The 20951-nt window shown below is 47.2% G+C and overlaps 1 protein-coding gene across 1 annotated transcript in view; it reads left to right on the top strand.

The window, feature by feature from the left end:
• The window catches only part of MMUT (methylmalonyl-CoA mutase), a 59490-nt gene extending 40616 nt beyond the window's left edge, over window positions 1-18874 (top strand). The window contains exons 11-13 of the mRNA XM_077291578.1: window positions 50-197; window positions 6937-7104; window positions 18530-18874. Coding sequence (XP_077147693.1) covers window positions 50-197; window positions 6937-7104; window positions 18530-18658 — 445 coding nt within the window. The 3' untranslated portion in view covers window positions 18659-18874. The remainder of the gene's footprint in view (window positions 1-49; window positions 198-6936; window positions 7105-18529) is intronic.
• Window positions 18875-20951: the final 2077 nt, after the last annotated feature.

Raw genomic sequence — 20951 nt, 5'->3', positions numbered from 1 at the left:
AGTGTGACGCTTCTGCTGATGGTAAGTTGTGTGGGATCATTTATTGCAGAGTTCAGAGCTTTATGGAAAGAGAAGGCCGAAGACCTCGTTTGCTTGTCGCCAAAATGGGTCAAGACGGCCATGATAGGGGAGCGAAGGTGATAGCCACAGGGTTCGCTGACCTCGGCTTTGATGTGGATATCGGACCCCTTTTCCAGGTGACGTTATAGTTAATACTAAATACCATTGCTACTTGCTTCATCCTCCTGACTTGTCCGCTATATTACCTCTTCCCATGTTGTGTCGCACAGTCTCCACTATTCGGGAGCAGTGAATATTCACAGTTTTATCTGCTGCCGCCAGCTCGTGACTCCTGTGACCCACCGCTGCATCTCCCATCCACAACCAGACTATAAGATTACGTACATCTGGACTATAAGGCGCACCCCCCCCCCATTTTGGAGGATGAAAGTGCGTCTTATAGTCTGAAAAATACGGTGTGTGTGAAAAAATAAGAGACAAGCCCCCCAGGTATTCACCATACCTTCAATATAAATCCAGAGATAGGAGGCAGCACACCTTCAAGTGAAAAAGCTTCTTATTTAATGGCCCAACATGGTGATATTTCGGTTCCTTAATGAGAACCTTTCTCAAGCCTGAACCGAAACGTCGCCATGATCGGCCATTAAATAAGCTTTTTCACTTGAAGGCGTGCTGCCTCCAATCTCTGGGTATATATATTTAATTTATTTTTTTACTTTTTTTTTCCCCTTTTTTGTTACTTTTCACCTTAGTTTTTTTTATTTTCACCATATACTGCCATATATTACAAATAACAATCTCCTCAAACTCTGGCGCAGGCTGACACAATCGCTACTTAGGGCACGTCTTTTCTTTAAATTATCTTCCCATTAGCAGGACCATTATATTCGAGGGGGTCACATAGAGGGCATCCTTCCATTCTGCCCCTCGAGGTGCAGACGCACATTAGTGTTGTGATGACGGACTGATTTCCAGGTCATTAACACAAACCCATGAATGTGGAGCCTCTTCGCCTCGACATTCACTTGTTTTATTATTTTTTTCTGGAAGGAAATCATACAAATGACAGGAGACAAGTTTCTTCTCGCCACTTGTCTCTCACTTCCATATTAAGATGTTAGTGACGACTTACTTTGCTTTGAGCCAGTTGTGTTGCCTTGATCTAATATTTTTGTGATCCATATGATAATGAACTGTATCCTGTAGATGGGAAAGTGCACATTCCCTTTAAAAGTACACTTTCACGATCATCAGACAATAACCTTGTTGGCGGTCCAAGATGCAGAGCCCCCCCAAACTCACTGTGCGTTCTCAGCAATGCGTGAATAATTTCTTAAAATTTCCAGGTGGAGTTATCTGTCAGATTCTTTGGTCAGTCTGTTGCTTTTATCCTCAGACTTATGTCACCAGACTTCATAATATAAACTACAGATATGAATAGATTTGTTGGACCCAATGGGGCTGTTGTACTTACTTTGAATGATTGCACGATCCTGGTACTAAAATGGGCATTTTATGAGTCCAGCTTATTGAGAGAGAGAGCTCATGAGTCCAATTATATTCAGTCTCTGCTCACCTAGCCTAACTGACAGGTGCAGCTTGTACTAAGCAGTGTGAGATCTCAGCAGGAAGGAGGGACTGAGGAGCTGTCAGTCTAGTTAGGTGACAGAGATTCAGCAGGGAGGAGGGCACTGAGGAGCTTTCAATCTAGTTAGGTGACAGATTCAGCAGCAGGGAGTAGGGAGCACTGGGGGGCAGTCAGTCTAGTTAGGTGAACAGATTTAGCAGCAGGGAGGAGGGCACTGAGGAGCTGTCGGTCTAGTTAAATGACAGATTCAGCAGCAGGGAGGAGGGAGCACTGAGGAGCTGTCAGTCTAGTTAGGTGACAGATTCAGCAGCAGGGAGGAGGGACACTGAGGAGTTGTCAGTCTAGTTAGGTGACAGATTCAGCAGCAGGGAGTAGGGAGCACTGAGAAGCTGTCAGTCTAGTTAGGTGACAGATTTAGTAGCAGGGAGGAGCGACACTGAGGAGCTGTCCGTCTAGTTAGGTGACAGATTCAGCAGCAGGGAGAAGGGGCACTGAGGAGCTGTCAGTCTAATTAGGTGACAGAATCAGCAGCAGGGAGAGGGGGCAGGGAGGAGCTGTCAGTCGAGTTAGGTGACAGATGCAGCAGCAGGGAGGAGGGAGCACTGAGGAACTGTCAGTCTAGTTAGGTGGACAGATTCAGCAGCAGGGAGGAGGGCACTGAGGAGCTGTCAGTCTAGTTAAGTGGACAGATTCAGCAGCAGGGAGGAGGACACTGAGGAGCCGTCAGTCTAGTTAGGTGAACAGATTCAGCAGCAGGGAGGAGGGCACTGAGGAGCTATCAGACTAGTTAGGTGACAGATGCAGCAGCAGGGAGTAGGGAGCACTGAGGCGCTGTCAGTCTAGTTAGGTGGACAGGTTCAGCAGCAGGGAGGAGGGCACTGAGGAGCTATCAGACTAGTTAGGTGACAGATGCAGGAGTAGGGAGCACTGAGGAGCTGTCAGTCTAGTTAGGTGGACAGATTCAGCAGCAGGGAGGAGGACACTGAGGAGCTGTCACACTAGTTAGGTGACAGAGATTCAGCAGCAGGGAGGAGGGCAGTCAAAACTGAAAAAGGAGCAAAGTACTACTGTAAAGCCAAATACTAGGGGTCCCAAAGTAAGGCCCTGCCTGTCCCAGTAGTTTTTTTGTTTTGTTTTTTCTTTCCTTCAAGAGGAGGAATCCAGTTTGTTGCAAACACACTGCGCATGCGCTGGTTCTGTCTTGTACTGTGTAAGTGCCATCAACAGAATAAATTAGAGACCCGGCTCATTCGCACTATGTACGTAGTGGAATCGGTTTTGATCTGCGCATGCGGCGCTAGTCCTGATGCAAACACACTGCGCATGCGCTGGACCTCTCCTGTACAATGCAAGCGCTATCGACAGCAGAATATAGTAGATATTAGGCGCATGCGCTGCGCTTTGCCCTTTTCTTGGTAAAGGCATCAGTTTTGTTCTGCGCAATAACCGGTCACGATCCAAAAACATGGCTCATGCGCTGGTACTCTCCTGTGCTGTGTAAGCGCCATCAACATTGTAGAATAAATCTTCGGCGCATGCGCAGTGTGCTAGTGGAATCTGTCGATCCTGATAAAAACACGTTGCGCATAGACTTGCTGTCTCCGGTACTACATAAGAGAGTAGAATACAGTAGATATCTGGCACACCACTTCTAACTAATAGAATCAGTCAGGCTCCGCGCATGCACCAGTCCTGATGCAAACACATCGCGCATGCGCTGGTACCATACAAGCACAATTTCCAGCATCAGTTGAACGAAAAATGACTAATTGGTGCAGACTCGTGTATTTAAATGCGACATGATGATAACAGAGGAAGCCTGAACTTATCTGTCCATAAAAATAGAACGATACTTGCTGCTTACATACTAGCCGGCAGATATCTGTAGACGTGGCATCACCCGCCTCGCTCACCCTCAGTGCAGAGGTGGATGGAGCCGGACTAACCCCCTTTTGACTTGTCTGTCCCCAGACGATTATAAATATTCAGCCTTCTATTCTTTTATACTTCATTTTAATTTGCTAATTTATCAAAGTAAAATTTTTCTCTCCGGAAACCATCAACAAGAAGGATAGTTTGGAATTGATAGTAAAAATGTTAAAGTTGATCAGGAATATGGAAACGGCCAGTTCTCTCTTAATGCTCTATTTCTCTAAATCGGGAGCTGTAATATTGCGGCTGATCAGTGGCTGCTATTATAATGCACTTAGATTATTTAATTCTCACTGTGATTAAGCTGCCGAATAAATATGTCGTGGATGGTGGGTGTAGTCTGAGGCTCTTTTGGACCGGCCGAACTCTGCTCACTAACGAGCATTGGTTGATTACAGTGACGAGCTAAAGGGTAACAGCAATGTTTTGAGTCTTTGACTTTCAGGCTCCATATCTCACCATCCACGGCTGCTTCTGACGGGAGATTACCATCATGTTATAGACAATCATCTTGGATATCTCATACATAAATTTGGCTTGCAACTATTCAGCATATGATTAGTTATGCAGGTTCTGGTCATGCCGCTGCATCGTTACTGTTTTACTCCTAAAAATCTAAATTGTAATTTGTATTATTTTGTTAGTATTTGTAAATCCGCCCTTTGGTTTCACCACTGCCCGACTCCTTCTGGGCAGGGTCTCGATCAGATTCAAGCATGTCTCCACCGAAATCTGACCCCAAGTCTCTTTACACGTTCCTTTAATGATGAACGATCCAATCGAGCAATGATTGAGCGTTCGTTTGTGTTTTAGCCAATCAGTTACACGTTCTTATGAAACCCCATTTGACGGTGTAAGTGGCCCTTAGCTCGAGTTGGCGCCTATTTGTAGGAATCAGCGGAGTCTTTTACCTGTAAAGCCGCGGGCACAGAGTGGCGGCAACATGCACCATCATCTGCCACCCAAGACACTCAACAGGGGTACATATTTAGGTATTCTTGTAATGGGTGCACAACAGTGTAACTTTACTGTAAGGACCCGTAGAAAACATCCATGTTACAACATAATTGGGTTCCCATACACGTGCCTAAATACCCGCCCCCGAGGAGCACGGTGGGGTAATACAGAATCATCCACATCCCGCTAATCCAGCCTCCGAGCATTTATTGTACCTTGCGGTGGCTCCTTACTTTGTACTTGGGGTAACTTTTTTGCTGTAAGACTTTTACATGTGTTTTTCACGGAGGTTTGTAGCAGAAAAGTAAATAATTTACGCACATTATGAAGATACATAAAGTAATGGATCGTTGCCTAAAAGCGCCACGCATCCCCGAGCGCCATCGATTTCATACATAATGTATTGCACAATACTAAATAAACAGATGCAATATTGTAAGTGTTAAAGTCATTCATTTGTGAAGGTGCAAATTAAAAGAAAAGAACAAAATAACTTATAATTTTGGAATAAATATTTTATGGTTTCCAGCTCGGGGGGATTCTAGGGGGCTGACCTGACGGTTTTATAGTGTATTATTTAATATAGGCCGATTAATGGCTGGACGTAAGTGCTAATGGCAATTTCCTCTCTGTTCTGCATGACTTAGTCCGGTAACATCAAATTTTATTAGTTATACAAGTCAAAGAAAGACGGATGTGACTTATTATATAGTGATAGAAAAGCTCCTCTGGACTGTAGGAAAGAAGGGTGGATATGGCTATAGGATATGTAATGGCGCCTGCACAAGTGTCCTCCCGTACCTTTCTCTTTGGCTTGATATTTCCTAAGAGTATCACCAAATTCTCAACTTTAGGAAAAAAAAAATATGATACTCCGTCAGGAGAGGTTTATGCTTTATGTTTTTGAATATGGCCACCCAGTGGTTGCGGTGGGAAATGCAGCCTGTAGAGGAATTATCTAGCAGGCTAAATTGTCCATAACGAAATCGGCAGAATGTTACATTTGTACATTAGTTGTCATTTAACTTTCTCTTTTTTGTTGTTGATTTTTCTAGGAAAGATTTATTTTTACTGGTTATGTTTTGTTTTTTGTAAAGGGAATCTGTCACAAGGTTTTTGCTATGTAATCTAAGAGCAGCAGGATGTAGGGTGATGTATCACGTACTGGGCTATTTGCTGTAGTTTTGATATAATCCCTGTTTTCTCTGCTGCAGATCTATCGGTTCTCTGAATGCTGGGCTCTTATTAACCGCGCCCCCACCAATGATTGGCTGTTTTCTGTGTATACTTTGCATATGCAGAAAGCAGCCAATCAGTGGTGGGGGGCGGGGTTGGACTACCTGGCAGTAGGTTTGCTAGTCCTGTAGTGATAATCTCCTGCTGATTTAAAACACTAATTTTATTAAGACTACAGCAAGCGGTAAGTGACACATCACTGGAATCAGGGTCTCTGTCTCTAAAATATGCTTCGAAACCCAAGGAAAGGGCCTGTTCGAGAAAAGGAGCTCATCCATAAATGATCAAATATATAACCAAAGGAAAAATGCATAGTGGAGCAAATAATGTAAAAAAAAATATGTAAATTTATAATAACATTTTTAAATAAGTTTTTTTTATTAAGCAATAAATATTAAAATTGAAAGGGCAGCGATACCTTTAGTGCCACGTTTGAGCAGGATTATAGTACACAGGTCTGTATAAATGCCTAATAGTAGGCCAAATAAATATACAGGATGTAACATTATAAAACTACATGTATAGAGTCATTACATAGAATACCCATGAGGATAATGAGTAGTCATAGATATTCAAGTCAGGTAGTATAAAGTGCTTAGTGCCAAAAAAATGATAAAGTGGACCAACCAGACCTACTATAGTAACGAGGTAAAAGACAGGCTGATAAGTGTTGGATACAAATCCAGTTAAAGGAAGACATCCAAAAGGGATGGAGGCAGCCACGCTAATGGGGGATACAAATGCTAACACAGGTATATTCACTGACAAAATGAAAGGGCATAGGGCGACTGAAGAGACCAGCCTGCTGCCTGCAATCGTAGGAGAGGCCAACCCCAACGCTCGTTTCGCCATATGCTTCTTCAAGGGGGGCGTGACCAATCCCCCCTGAATATGCCATGTCAGCCTTTGTAAACCTAGTAACAGATTCCCTTTATAAGAATATTTTTAAAATAAAATCCATTGTGTTTTACCTACTGCAGGGCGGATCATGGGACAGGGAGTGGCCCCCTCAGGCCCACCCTAGTATTAACGCCCCATATCAGTTTTGGTTGGAGTGCTGCTTTTAAGTTCTGAAATTTCTTCACTTTTCCGGAAATTGGTTCTTAAGCAAAATAGACCTTGATCCCCATTTCTCAGCTCTTGGATCCTGCCAGGCGTTGGGGATACATATTAATAGCGTTTCTTTCTTCCTCCTCCACTAGACTCCTCGGGAGGTGGCACAGCAGGCCGTGGATGCAGACGTGCACAGCGTAGGTGTGAGCACGCTCGCCGCAGGCCACAAAACGCTCGTTCCGGAGCTCATCAAGGAACTGGGTGCCCTAGGACGACCCGACATACTGGTGATCTGTGGAGGAGTCATCCCACCCCAGGTAACCTGACACTGCCGGCTTACGGCTTTTATATTTCGCACCTAGTGAGTTTATGGTGGGCTTGTGCGTATGCGCAGCAGATAGTCGGAACAGGCAGAGCTGCAGTGTAAAGCATAGCAAAGGCATACAATTCTATTAGATCGGGAGGGGGCAATTAATTTTCACAAGGGGCCACATGAGAGACCGTGACTGTTGTCAAGGGCTGAACTAATAGGCTGAAATTAATTCTGCAGAAACGTTAAGATATACGGTTAATATTAATAATTACAATTAATCACTTAATATTGAGCAGAACATCCAACAACATACAACAACATCCCCTATATACTATATGAGCCCTCACATAGCCTCCTATATACAGCATGAGCCTCCACATATCCTCCTATGTACCATAACAGTCCACATATATCCCCCTATATATACTATGAGCCCCCGATAGCCTCCTATATACCGTAAGAGTCCACATATATCCCCCTTTCTATGCTATGCGCATCAACATAGCCTGCTATATACAGTATGAACCCCCACATAGCCTGCTATATACAGTATGAACCCCCACATAGCCTGCTATATACAGTATGAACCCCCACATAGCCTCCTATATACAGTATGAGCCCCCACATTGGCTCCTGTATACAGCGTGAGCTCCCACATTGGCTCCTGTATACAGCATGAGCCCCCACATTGGCTCCTATATACAGCGTAAGCCCCCACACAGCCTCCTATATACAGTATGAGCCCCCACATTGGCTCCTATATACAGTATGAGCCCCCACATTGGCTCCTGTATACAGTATGAGCCCCCACATTGGCTCCTATATACAGTATGAGCCCCCACATTGGCTCCTGTATACAGTATGAGCCCCCACATTGGCTCCTGTATACAGTGTGAGCCCACACATTGGCTCCTGCATACAGTGTGAGCCCCCACATTGGCTCCTATATACAGCGTAAGCCCCCACACAGCCTCCTATATACAGTATGAGCCCCCACATTGGCTCCTATATACTGCGTGAGCCCCGCCATATAGTCACCAATATACAGATATACATAGCCGCCATATATACATTTATTCAGGATGGGACTGCAGAGGCCTGCTCCTGAGGTTCCACTGCTCTAATCTTGAGATTGCTGGGGGTCTCAGCGGTCACATCCTAATCCCCCCCAGTGATCAGTAAGTTATCCCCTATTCCAGGGTTAAGGAATAACTCAATTTTTTTTAGGAATAACCCTTTAGGGTATGTGCACACGTCAGGATTTCTTGCAGAAATTTCCTGAAGAAAACCGTAAATTTTCTGCAAGAAATCCTTTTTTGTTTTTTTGGCGTTTTTTTCCCCATTTTTTTTCGCTTTTTTTTTTTTAGCATTTTGCAAGCGAAATTAGCTTGCAGAATGCTAAAGTTTTCCAAGCGATCTGTAGCATCGCTTGGAAAACTGACTGACAGGTTGGTCACACTTGTCAAACAGTGTTTGACAAGTGTGACCAACTTTTTACTATAGATGCTGCCTATGCAGCATCTACAGTAAAAGATAGAATGTTTAAAAATAATAAAAAAAATGGTTCTACTCACCTGCAGACAGCTGATCTCCTCAGCGGCGTCCGTTCCTATAGATGGTGTGTGTGCAGGACCTTTGATGACGTCGACCAATCACAAGACCGCGACGTCATCGCAGGTCCTTCACACACACCATCTATAGGAACGGAAGCGGCAGCGTGCACCTGAGAGGCGGGAACACTCCGGGGGCCATCGAAGGTGAGTATATGACTATTTTTTATTTTAATTCTTTTTTTTACCAATTATATGGTGCCCAGTCCGTGGAGGAGAGTCTCCTCTCCTCCACCCTGGGTACCAACCGCACATGATCCGCTTACTTCCCGCATGGTGGGCACAGCCCCGTGCGGAAAGTAAGCAGATCAATGCACTCCTAGGTGTGCGGAATCCCCGCAATTCCGCAAATTTAATGAACATGTTGCTTTTTTTTCCGCGATGCGATTTGTTTCGCGGAAAAAAATGCAACATTTGCACAAGAAATGCGGAATACACTGTAAATAATAGGAGGCATATGTGAGCGTTTGTTTCGCGTTTTTATAGCGAAAAAACGCAAAAAATACTGAACCTGTGCACATGGCCTTAAGATCGGATCTCTCCTGCCTGCTCTTATCAGCCTGATACGTATACGAGACCAGACTAGCGCACTTTGAATTTTTTTTTGTATGCGGACCGGTGGTTCCTGTGAGAAATCGCCCTTGTGGACTTGCACATAGGGGGACATTGTTTCCGTGCGTGTTCCCCACAGACAGCACAAGGACCAAAAATACGTTTGTCTGAATGTTCCCGAATACAGATAATTTTTCACAATGTCTCCTGTGAACGGTAATGACGCCAAAAACCCCGCTGATCACCTAATTCTCAAATTCCCGCCAGTGACAAAAGTAGCCAGCAGGTAGGCAATCGCTTCCAATGCAACTCCCGGACATATCGAAGTGATCAGAGCTTCACTTTACACAGCTTGTGATATTGACTTGTTCCCCAAATCCATCCATATGTCTGATTATCGAGTGCCGGGCAATCAGGGGTCGTATTAACTCTACTTTTAATATGGAGCCTTGTTTGGACTCTGGTGTCATGTGAGGATAGAGGAGAGGCCAGGGTGGCAGGGGTTAATACTTTTTTTTTTTTTTTTTTTTTTCTGTGAAATGGCCGGAGACTACGGCTGTAATATGTGGGATGTAGCTCTGCGTTTATGTATGAGGAGCAGAGCCGACGGCAGGAAAAGGCATGACACTTATCCCAGCGCCCAGGGAAGCTGTCATACACCGCAGGAGGTGCGAGGAGAAGCTGAGACCTTCACGCCGCAAGGAATCACACCCGCAATCCTCTTTCTAATTTGTATACGTAATAAATATAAATATATACAGTACAGACCAAAAGTTTGGACACACCTTCTCATTTAAAGATTTTTCTGTATTTTCCTGACTATGAAAATTGTACATTCACACTGAAGGCATCAAAACTATGAATTAACACGTGGAATTTTCTCCTACGCCTCATTGGGGGACACAGGACCATGGGTGTATGCTTGCTGCCACTAGGAGGACACTAAGTAGACAAAGATTAACTCCTCCTCTGCAGTATACACCCCTTCACTGGATACAATTTCAACCAGTTCTTGCTTAGTGTCTTAGGAGGCACTTGGGTCTTTTTTCCCAGACCCCAACTTTATTTTAATTTTTGATTTTTTAATTTTATGTAAATTTTTAATTTTTAATTTAACGGAGTGAAGGGGGTGACGGGTCCTTTTTTTCATAGGGTCCGCTCTCCCCCGAACCAACAACAGGCGAGCACGGCGAGTATACCTCCCCGTCCCTCTCCTGCGACGTATGGCGCACGAAACGTTTGCGCCAGGGCAACGGTTCCTCTTGGTCCCGATTTCCCCCAACCCCCTCCAGGACCCTGCATTACAGCAATGTAATCTGGAGAAGAATGCAGTCCGGAGGGGATGTTGTGCCGCAGCCCCCTCTGCTACAGCAGCGTGATGCATCAGGGGCCTCTCCATCCCCATCCAGGGTGCATGGATTGAGTTCACATCCTCACAGAAGCGCCCGCAGACCTGTGAGAACCGGGACAATGGCGGCTGTAAGTACCTTCAGGGGACTCCCCCCTGCTCCCCCTTAGCGTTAGCGATGCGGTCCGGGTCCCCAGGGAGAGGCACCGCCGACCGGGGGTCGGTGGTGCTCGGCGGCGCTCCGTCGCGGCCGCCGCCGCACATCGTCGGCAGGCCCCAAAAATTTAGTCCCCGGCTTCTTCAGCCGGAGTAGGCCGCAGTGGGAAAAATCTCTCCCACGGCCGTAGCTCCGCCCCCTACATCGGCGCTTCTCGTCTGGGACGAGAGGCGCCCTCCAAATCTCGGGGGCCATATTTTCTCTTTCCCTGCACGGAGCCCTCGCTTCTACTGCGCTCCAAGGAGAAAAGAACCGCCATATCTCTCTCTGGGGACACAGACAGGACCGTGGGTAAGCTGTTTCAAGAAAGCTTAACCCCTTCTCTGCGTATACTGCCCGCTCTGTCCCCAAGGCACTATGTCTCAATCCAAGGAGACAAAAAAGGGTAACAAGAAGCACACAGTGTTTTTCACTGTATGTGCCACTTGCAATGCGGCCCTGCCTCGAGCCCACACTAGCCCTTTGTGTGCAGATTGCGTTTCGCCCTCTGTGCAGCCGCCCCTTGCCGACGCCGGTACCGTCGCCGATGCCGCAGCCGTCGACCCGGTAGAGCCTAGTCCCCCTGAGTGGGCAACCTCTCTGTCACGATCTGTGGCTTCCCTAGCCAGGGCAATTGACTCCCTCCGGGGCCCCCCTCCAGGTCGGACCGTGGAGGATTCAGACGACGGTATGGATTCGTCTACCGGCAGGGGGCGTACCCGGTCACTTTCTACCCGGGGCTCGAGAAAACGTGTTCACGTTTCATCCCCTGACCATGAGCTAGCAGGCCCTTCAGTACCTGCAAGCTCCGCTTCCAGGTCCCCTTCCCCAAACTCGGATGACTCTGAATATGAGTCCAACATTTCCTGCGTTCAGGACCCCCCCTCCTTCCAAGAGTCTCTCGACTCTCTCATTGAGGCGGTAAACCAGACCCTGAAGGTGACTGAGGACTCCTCATCGGAACCCGAACATGTGGTGTCTTTCAAAAAAACTAAACGTGTTAAAAAGGTTTTTGTCACTCACCCTCACTTTAAAGAGATTGTACAAAAACATAGGGATCGCCCAGATAAACGCTTCATAGGACAAAAGTCCATCGAGGCCAAATACCCTTTTTCTCGGGAATTAGTCAAAGACTGGCTGCAGTCTCCTTCGGTGGACCCTGCTGTGTCACACCTCGCGTCCAAGACCATCCTGTCTCTTTCGGACGGTTCCTCCGTTAAGAATCCCTCCGATCGCCAGATTGATTATCTGGCTCGCTCCGCCTTCGAGGCCACAGGAGCGTCTCTCTTCCCATTCTTCGCCGCCTCTTGGGTGGCTAAGGCTATGGTCTCTTGGACCGAGACTCTTTCCTCTAACATCCAAGCCAGTGATTTACCTCCAGAAGCCAGCATCCTGGTTAACCAGATAGCGCAGGCCGGAGACTTCATAGTCAACGCCTCTATGGACGCAGCCAATTGCGCTGCACAGGCAGCCGCCAATGCAATCTCCATCAGGAGAGCCCTGTGGCTCAGGGATTGGCGAGCAGATTCGGCTTCTAAACGTTCTCTAACAGCCCTGCCTTACCAGGCTGGTCGGTTATTTGGAGAAAAATTGGACCAAATGATCTCGGATGCTACCGGAGGGAAAAGTAAATTTCTCCCCCAGCAAAAGCCTACCCGGCCCTTTCGGTACCAGCAGCAACCTCCATTTCGGCCTTTTCGGCCCAATACCAACTGGTCCTCCACATCCTCTACCCCCGCATCAGGACGAGGTTCGCGCGGTGGCCGAGGCACCCAGGTCTCTTACAGACCTAATCGTAACTGGAGACCCAGGCCTAAACCTCCTGGATCTAAGGGATCCGCATCCCATGGATCCTCCGCCCAATGACTCCTTGCATCATCCGGTGGACTCCAACAAAGTAGGTGGACGTCTACTCTTGTTCCGTCAAGCCTGGCTCTCAGTCGTTTCCGACGAGTGGGTCAGAGAACTGGTGTCCACCGGATACAAAATAGAATTTTCCTCCCTCCCCCCTACACGCTTCTTCCAGTCTTGCCCTCAAAGGTCAAAGGCCACAGTGTTTCTCCAGGCAATTCGGGCACTACAAAGGGACGGAGTCATTATTCCGGTCCCCCTAGAACAAAAATTCAAGGGTTTCTATTCGAATCTGTTCGTGGTCCCAAAGAAGGACGGATCACTACGTCCGATCCTAGACCTGAAGCTACTAAACAAATTCATAAAAATCCGACACTTCAGGATGGAATCCCTCCGTTCTGTGGTCGCGTCTATGGAAAAGGGAGAATTCCTGGCATCCATAGACATCAAGGATGCCTACCTGCACATACCGATCTTCCCTCCGCATCAGCAGTTCCTTCGCTTCGCCTTTTGCGGGGAACACTTCCAATTTGTGGCCTTGCCCTTCGGTCTCGCCACCGCTCCCAGAGTTTTCACGAAGGTCATGGCGGCTGCCATGGCCATTCTTCATTCCAGGGGAGTGGTGGTAATTCCGTACTTGGACGACCTACTGATAAAGGGTCCTTCCTACCCAGCGTGCGAAGAGTCCGTCGTTCTCACGGTGGATACTCTTTATCGCCTGGGATGGAAGATAAACTTCGAAAAATCTTTTCCAATTCCGGCTCAACAAATCTCCTTCCTGGGGATGATACTGGACACTTCCCGCGGTCTGGTCATACTCCCTCAAGACAAGGCTTTAGCCTTGCAGCAGGGAGCCCAGCGTCTTTCTCGTCCAGTATCCCACTCCATTCGCGCCAGCATGCGAGTTCTCGGGCAGATGGTAGCGACCATAGAAGCGGTCCCATTTGCGCAGTTTCACCTCCGTCCCCTGCAGCATGCGCTACTGTCGGCTTGGGACGGCAAACCTTCCTCCCTCGACCGCCGTTTCATCCTGTCCCCTCGGGTCAGGAAGACCCTCAGGTGGTGGACGCTGAAGTCCTCCCTATCCCAGGGAAGGTCCTTTCTCCCAGTACGGTGGCTGGTGGTGACCACCGATGCCAGTCTCATAGACTGGGGAGCGGTCTTCAACCATCACACAGCCCAGGGGCGGTGGTCCATTCAAGAGTCTCGCCTTGCCATCAATATCCTCGAGATTCGAGCTATCAGGCTAGCTTTGGTCCAGTTTCACCGACCTCTGGCAGGTCATCCAGTCAGAATCCAGTCCGACAACGCCACGGCAGTGGCGTACATCAACCGTCAGGGCGGAACTCGCAGGAGGACGGCCATGCGCGAGGTGTCTCACATCCTCCATTGGGCGGAGTCGAACCATTCGCCCATCTCGGCGATCCACATTCCAGGTGTGGAAAATTGGGCGGCGGACTTCCTCAGCCGCCAGGGCATCGCCTCCGGAGAGTGGTCCCTCCACCCGGAGGTCTTCCAGCAGATTTGCCATCGCTGGGGGACCCCGGATGTGGATCTCATGGCTTCCAGGATGAACAACAAGGTTCCTCAGTTCCTTGCTCGGTCCCTCGACCCACGGGCCCTCGGAGTAGACGCCCTGGTCCTGCCTTGGCACCAATTCCGCCTCCCGTACATTTTTCCTCCTCTTCCCCTACTACCGAGGGTCATCAAAAAGATCAGGGCAGAGGGGGTACCAGTGATTCTCGTCGCGCCAGACTGGCCGCGTCGGGCATGGTACGCCGAGCTGGTTCAGCTGGTAGCCGACGTCCCCTGGCGGCTTCCAGATCGCGCGGATCTTCTTTCACAGGGCCCGATTTACCACCAGAACTCAAGGGGCCTGTCTTTGACGGCCTGGCCGTTGAGTCCTGGATTCTAGGCCAAGCGGGTTTCTCTCCCAGAGTGTCCTCCACCATGATCAGAGCTAGGAAACCTGTTTCCATGCGTAGTTACCACCGTACCTGGCGAATTTTTTTCTCATGGTGCGAGGCACAGGGACGATCTCCTCTAGTATTTTCTATTCCTTACATACTGGAGTTTCTTCAGTCCGGATTAGAGTCGGGACTTGCCCTTAGCTCCCTAAAGGGTCAGGTTTCGGCATTGTCAGTCCTTTTCCAGCGGAAGATTGCCAATAGGTTGCCGGTGAAAACTTTCTTCCAGGGAGTTTCCCGTGTGGCGCCTCCCTACAAGTCACCCTTGGATCCGTGGGATCTCAACTTAGTTCTCGGAGCTCTTCAGGAGACTCCCTTCGAACCGTTACAGGACGTTTCCTTGACCTTCCTTTCTTGGAAGGTAGTCTTCCTAGTAGCCGTCACGTCCATCAGAAGGGTCTCGGAGTTGGCTGCGCTCTCCTGCCGTCCTCCCTTTCTAATTTTTCATCCAGACAAGGCGGTATTGAGGACCTCTCCCACCTTTTTACCCAAGGTCGTCTCCTCTTTCCACCTCAATGAGGAGATTGTTCTGCCTTCGTTTTGCCCGGCACCTGTCCATCGCATCGAAATGGCTCTACACACTCTTGATGTGGTGAGGGCTCTTCGTCGGTACGTCTCAAGGACGGCTCCCTTCCGCACGTCAGACGTCCTGTTCGTACTTCCAGAGGGGCCCAGGAAGGGTTCTCCTGCTTCAAAAGCCACTCTGGCAAAATGGATTCGGTCAGCCATTCAAGAATCCTATCGTGTCAAAGGTGTTCCTATCCCAGCTGGGATCAAGGCTCATTCTACTCGGTCGGTGGGCGCCTCGTGGGCCATTCGACACCAGGCGTCAGCACAGCAGGTCTGCAAGGCTGCGACGTAGTCCAGTTTGCACACTTTTACCAAGCATTACCACATTCATTCTATCTCTTCTGCAGACGCCGCCCTTGGTAGGCGCATTCTGCAAGCGGCAGTTCCTTGAGCCGTAAGCCAGTGGTACATGGGGTATTAGCATATTGCTCCCCACCCAGGGACTGCTTTTGTACGTCCCATGGTCCTGTGTCCCCCAATGAGGCGTAGGAGAAAAGGAGATTTTTGTTTACTTACCGTAAAATCTTTTTCTCCGAGCCACTCATTGGGGGACACAGCACCCACCCTGTTAGCCTGTTTTGGCTTGTTGTTACTTCTTTGGTTTTGACATAGTTGTCTTTGTTCATGCTCCTACTGCTTTACTACCGAACTGGTTGAAATTGTATCCAGTGAAGGGGTGTATACTGCAGAGGAGGAGTTAATCTTTCTGTCTACTTAGTGTCCTCCTAGTGGCAGCAAGCATACACCCATGGTCCTGTGTCCCCCAATGAGTGGCTCGGAAAAAAAGATTTTACGGTAAGTAAACAAAAATCTCCTTATATACTTAACAAAAAAGTGTGAAACTACTGAAAATATGTCTTATATTCTAGGTTCTTCAAAGTAGCCACCTTTTGCTTTGATGACTGCTTTGCACACTCTTGGCATTCTCTTGATGAGCTTCAAGAGGTAGTCATCGGGAATGGTCTTCCAACAATCTTGAAGGAGTTCCCAGAGATGCTTAGCACTTGTTGGCCCTTTTGCCTTCTCTCTGCGGTCCAGCTCACCCCAAACCATCTCAATTGGGTTCAGGTCTGGTGACTGTGGAGGCCAGGTCATCTGGCGTAGCACCCCATCACTCTCCTTCTTGGTCAAATAGCCCTTACACAGCCTGGAGGTGTGTTTGGGGTCATTGTCCTGTTGACAAATAAATGATGGTCCAACTAATCGCAAACCGGATGGAATAGCATGCCGCTGCAAGATGTTGTGGTAGCCATGCTGGTTCAGTATGCCTTCAATTTTTAATAAATCCGCAACAGTGTCACCAGCAAAGCACCTCCACACCATCACACCTCCTCCTCCATGCTTCATGGTGGGAACCAGGCATGTAGAGTCCATCCGTTCACCTTTTCTGCGTCACACAAAGACACGGTGGTTGGAACCAAAGATCTCAAAGTTGGACTCATCAGACCAAAGCACAGATTTCCACTGGTCTAATGTCCATTCCTTGTGTTCTTTAGCCCAAACAAGTCTCTTCTGCTTGTTGCCTGTCCTTAGCAGTGGTTTCCTAGCAGCTATTTTACCATGAAGGCCTGCTGCACAATGTCTCCTCTTAACAGTTGTTGTAGAGATGTGTCTGCTGCTAGAACTCTGTGTGGCATTGACCTGGTCTCTAATCTGAGCTGCTGTTAACCTGCGATTTCTGAGGCTGGTGACTCGGATAAACTTATCCTCAGAAGCAGAGGTGACTCTTGGTCTTCCTTTCCTGGGGCGGTCCTCATGTGAGCCAGTTTCTTTGTAGCACTTGATGGTTTTTGCCACTGCACTTGGGGACACTTTCAAAGTTTTCCCAATTTTTCGGACTGACTGACCTTCATTTCTTAAAGTAATGATGGCCACTCGTTTTTCTTTACTTTGCTGCTTTTTTCTTGCCATAATACAAATTCCAACAGTCTATTCAGTAGGACTATCAGCTGTGTATCCACCAGACTTCTGCACAACACAACTGATGGTCCCAACCCCATTTATAAGGCAAGAAATCCCACTTATTAAACCTGACAGGGCACACCTGTGAAGTGAAAACCATTCCCGGTGACTACCTCTCGAAGCTCATCAAGAGAATGCCAAGATTGTGCAAAGCAGTCATCAAAGCAAAAGGTGGCTACTTTGAAGAGCCTAGAATAGAAGACGTAATTTCAGTTGTTTCACACTTTTTTGTTAAGTACAGTATATATAATTCCACATGTGTTAATTCATAGTTTTGATGCCTTCAGTGTGAATGTACAATTTTCATAGTCATGAAAATACAGAAATATATATATATAATATAGTCCTTGTCTAGATACTGCATCTCCAGTGGTGGCAGACTGTGTATATTGATCGTATCTTGACGAGGGCACCATTAGATTTTTGTCTCAGCAGTGCCGTACTGCTTTCCCCCTCGCTTTTTAAAAGTAACAGAAGTTACAGGCCCCAAGTCCTGAGGCTGCACCAGTGAGAGACGCTGAAGACAATCTGTCAGGTGCATCGTTGTCCTGCAGACCAGGCAGTCACTTCACTAGGATCTTCATCATCTACAATCTACTGATGTGATGGTGCCAAATACCTGTGGACATTAAAGGGGTTTTCTTGTATTTAACATTGTTGGCCTGTCCTTAGGATAGGTCATCAGCATCTGATTGTTGGGGATGCGACACCCGGCACCCCGCTGATCAGCTGGTCCCGATGCCGGAGTGAAGTGCTCAGTTGCAGAGCACAGTTATTGATCAGATATTGATGACCTATCCTTAGGATAGGCCATCAGTGTAAAAGTCCCAGACAACCCCTTTATTGAAAACGGCCACTTAGATCCACAGACCGGACTTGTATACATCAGAACCTCTCAGTAGTGCAGTCTCAGGCTTTCACCCTTTAAAGGGCCATATTTAACACTATCCCGTAAGTGGACGTAATGTATGACTAGCGGATGCCACGGGCAGAGACGCTGCGCCTATGGTGTATTCTGCAGCTGATCTGCCTCTGATAGCCTCCTGGATGCTAACCCCTTAGATTCTACGGTCAATAGAGACCATGACACCTAAGGGATTGTAAAAAGAGGCGGCCAGTGTACAATCGGTTTAGTGGCACTTGGGGACCTGACAAAGGCCTACAAGTTCTGCCCTAAAAGTGAGAATGTCCCCTGAGGCCCAGACTAGGCTGCATCCATATGGGACCATGTATCTTCCCATCAAATAGGGAAATTGTTCTGCCATACCGGGGTCCTCAGTAAGGCAAATTTCAGAGCAGGAGACCCAGAGACAACTCTTCCTCCCTCTTTTTGAACTTTTGCATCCTCTACTCCTTTCATTACAATTTTGCAGGATTATGAGTTCTTGTACAACGTTGGAGTATCCAGTGTGTTTGGACCTGGAACCCGAATCCCCAAAGCTGCAGTACAGGTCATCGATGACATAGAAAGAAGCCTGGAAAAGCGTCAGCAGTCGTTGTAACTCAGCAGATGGACTCCATATTATCCGTTATTGAAGTGACGACTCTTCAGAGAAGTCGGTGGACTCTTGAAGAACTTCATGATTGGAGGACAATTTTCAGTATCAAAAGACTTTGCGCCTCGTGGCATCAAATGTGATCGAATGATCGGTGTTTGTGAGAACCTCATTACATGTACAATCTTAATTTAAAAATAAAATGCACTTTTTTTTCGTAAATTTTTGTTAATTTATTTTTATTTATATTCCAAAATATTCTGGTTTTAAGGAGGAAACATGGCCAGTTTGGGCTCTTAATTTTATTCCTGCTGCTCCCCTAACTATAAAATCTAATTCACACAATGCGGACACAATGTGCCTGAGTAATCGGAAAACTCAAAACCGTGAAAACCAGAGTGATGGTCCTCCATGTAAACCCACCACCAGGACTGCAAATTATTACAAATAATGAACTTGAGACTGTCAGTATAATTATTGTGCTAGTGGTTTAGTCTAGTGATCAAGCCTTTATGGACTGGACTCGGAGACACAAACAGGACAGGATTTGGAGACTGGACCAGGGTCTGACAGTACGGACTCTGGAACCCTAACAAGGACAGACACCGATGCTGGTTCCAGTCCCACCAGAACAGTTTAATATTTTGGCTTTAGACGCCGGTACTGCCAGTGTGGGCTCAGGTTTCAGGGAAATCGCCAATGCTGTTTAAAGTTCAGGGACAGCTGGATGCGGTTTCGGGTTCAGGTGCAACATGGGTCTCAGGTAACGGGTAAAGTTCAAACACCAATGAACTGAAGGGCAGGGACCTGGCAACATGCTAGCTGCACACAAACACACAAGAAAGGGAAAGGCTGCTCAGGTATCTCCCTACTGGGGACCGTGCCTTACATACTTGATGCCATCCAGCTATTGGAGGGGGGCATTTTCAAAGAAAGAATTGAAAACACATGTGCACACTATACACAATGCCGGGAGACCTGTGCAGTATGCGCAGCACCAGATAAGCAGAGAACGGGGACACCGCCGCTCGGCCTGGGCAGTGTGTCAGCGTCCTTGCCGGTAGGAGGGAGATGGAGCACGCAGAGATTCTGACAGTAGCGTTACAGTGGGTCTTCATTTGAAATGTTAACATAATACTGTACTTACCGTGATGTAACCATTGCATATGAATTACTGATAATAAATCCTATTGGAAGCGTATGCAAGTTCCTTTAGGTGTGCAGTTCCTTCACTCTGTCTACAATTTTGCACGCATGGCACGGTTATTTATGTTCCATGGAAGAAATTGGTCATTTGGAAACTATATACTTTGCCGAGGTCATTTTCACACCTTCAGGAACTGTAAAGAAGCCTACCAGCTCTCCCCATGCTTCAGGCCCAAAGCATGCCTCTGCCACCTCCTTGCAGCCTTGTTGGAACATAGCAGCCATCCACCAACCATCCACTACTCCATCCGTCTGAACCATCCAAGGTTGCACGGCCCTCATCAGTAAACAAGACTTTTTTTAAAATTAGTCTTCATGTATGTCAGAGCCACTGCAACCATTTCTGCTTATAAGCACTGTTTGGGGGGTGGCCGATTAGTAGGCTTATGCACAACTGGAGCGTCTGGAGAATCCTACACCTTGAGGTTTGCAGGACTCCAGAGGCAACAGAAGCTTCAAATGCCTGTTGGCTCCTTCGTAATGGTATTTTAACAGCTGTTCTCTTAATCCGATCAATTTGTGTGGCAGAAGCCTTCCTTATTATGCCTTTATCTGCACTAACCTATCTGTGCTCTGTATCAGCCACAAATCTCTTCACAGTACAATGATCACGCATAAGTTTTTGTGAAATATCCAATGTTTTCATACCTTATCGGAGGCATTTCACTATTTGACGCTTTTTTGGCAGCAGAAATCCTTTATTTTCCCCATATTGCTTGAAACCTGTGGGTGCTTAATAATGTGGAATATCCTTCTTAAGTAGTTTTCCTTTTATTGGACCTCACATGGCAAATTATTTCATTGGTTTCAGCGATCCAAAGACCCTGAGACGCAAACTGTTCGCGAGGTTATGTGAAAAACAAAAAATTACATCTTTACGACCTTTAAATCCAATTTGCATAATAATTTGGAATGCAGTGTGTAATTGAGTTCAATGTATAAATAGTATGCAGGAAACTTATGAGATCCCCCTAGTGGTGACTACCAGTAGCAAAAATGTTATCATTTTAACACTGTTTTCTGGGAATTAGATGTCTGTGTTAAAAAAAAGACAGGGCCTCAACTTTTATAAAAAAAAAAAAAAAAAAGTTTT

Source organism: Ranitomeya variabilis, chromosome 2 (genome assembly GCF_051348905.1).
Source record: "Ranitomeya variabilis isolate aRanVar5 chromosome 2, aRanVar5.hap1, whole genome shotgun sequence".
In the NCBI taxonomy this organism is placed as follows: Eukaryota; Metazoa; Chordata; class Amphibia; order Anura; family Dendrobatidae; genus Ranitomeya; species Ranitomeya variabilis.
Note: the sequence above shows the minus strand (reverse complement) of the source record. Positions and strands in the feature narration are given on the sequence as shown.